Source organism: Arachis ipaensis, chromosome B09 (genome assembly GCF_000816755.2).
Source record: "Arachis ipaensis cultivar K30076 chromosome B09, Araip1.1, whole genome shotgun sequence".
NCBI lineage: Eukaryota > Viridiplantae > Streptophyta > Magnoliopsida > Fabales > Fabaceae > Arachis > Arachis ipaensis.
Window position 1 is genome coordinate 22,466,902 of NC_029793.2, and position 1,621 is coordinate 22,468,522.

General features: G+C 36.3%; 1 protein-coding gene across 1 annotated transcript in view; it reads left to right on the top strand.

The window, feature by feature from the left end:
• Positions 231-1,621, top strand: part of LOC107619184 (probable WRKY transcription factor 23) — a 2,207-nt gene continuing 816 nt past the window's right edge. The window contains exons 1-2 of the mRNA XM_016321425.2: positions 231-854; positions 1,191-1,334. Coding sequence (XP_016176911.1) covers positions 406-854; positions 1,191-1,334 — 593 coding nt within the window. The 5' untranslated portion in view covers positions 231-405. The remainder of the gene's footprint in view (positions 855-1,190; positions 1,335-1,621) is intronic.

Genomic DNA, 1,621 nt, shown 5'->3' on the forward strand with positions numbered 1-1,621 from the left:
GGAAACCAAATTCTGGAAACCTTGGCAGTACATCTCGAAACCCCGTTCACACTATGAACCCGTTAACCCATTGAGCGGTCAAACTCTACGTATGAAAGCGTCGACCCTCCCTCTCTCATCTCATGCATTGAATATTATGCCACCGGCTCAACCCTTGTCCGTACCAGTTGACGACCTACAATTGCCGGTCAAGTCTTCAATCCCCTTCATTAATATTAGTTCCTTCCACACTACTTTATTTTCACTCACTCTCTCTCTCTCTCTCATCTATAAACAGATCAACCCTACCTTGCTCCACAGAGTGTGCGAGTTTTTGAGATATTTTAGTGCTGAGAAATAATGAAGTGTTGTTTGGATTTGTGTTGGATTTGAGATAGTGATAGATCAACTACTATATATATATATATGGAGAAGGATAACATGGATTTGAAGAAGACTGAGGATGCTGTTGCTTTTGGATCCTCAAACGGTTATTATAATAATCCGTTGTTATTGTCGAGTGCGTTTGATTTCAGCTGTGAAGTGGAGAAAAGCTCGTTTATGGAGTTGCTGGGAGTGCAGGACTACTATAATAATAGTGGTGCTGTGCTTGATTTGCCACAGTTATCAAAAGCTACAGTTTTTCCTTTTACCACGGTTAACGCTTCTTGTGACGATACTGCTAAAGAGTGTTCTGAAGTGTTGAACCAGAAGCACCAACCTGCAACTCCGAATTCGTCTTCGATTTCGTCAGCGTCGAGTGAAGCTGTCAACGATGAACACAATAAAACTGTAGAACAAGATGATGATGATGATGATGATGATAGTGAAGAAGATGAAGGAGAAGAAGAGCAGCAGAAAAAGACTAAGAAAGAGTGGGTTTCATTTTACTTTAATTTCATTGGTTTCTCGGAGATTACTTAAAAAGTGGTTAATTTTGCTTTTTTTATTTTTAATGTTTAGCAATTAATTTTGTGGTAGTTAATTTTTACAAGGGAATGGTTGATGAAATGGGAGCAAGCAACAAATTAAAATATATACAAAGTCTTGTATGTGGGTGGTTCCATATAAAATTGAAGTGCGTGTTTTTAATGCAAGTATTTTATTTATTGTTTGGTGCTTTAGAATATGTGATGGTTGATGATATTAGCTAGCTAGGAAGATTCTATTATAAGATGAGATTTGATGGCCCGTTTGATTGGGCTTTAAAGGTTGAAGGCAAAGAAGACAAAGCAGAAGAGACAGAGAGAACCGAGATTCGCGTTCATGACGAAAAGCGAGGTCGATCATCTGGAAGACGGTTACAGATGGAGAAAGTACGGTCAAAAGGCTGTCAAAAACAGCCCCTTTCCAAGGTACCTATATTAAAGCCTTTTCAATATACCCCTACTTTTCTTCCTTAATTAATTAGCAAACTCTCAACAAATGCTAAGTATACGATTATTAACAACGAATGCCAGAATCAATTAACGTTAAATAATGTAAATTTTGGCTATTTGGACTCATTTATTATACAATTATATTTCTAAATATAAAAAATACAAGTGAAAAAGGTATTTTTAATAATAAATATTCGTCTCATTGTTTGATAAGAGGTTATAGGAATTGTATTTTTGTATATTATTTTAGGTATTCTATTCTG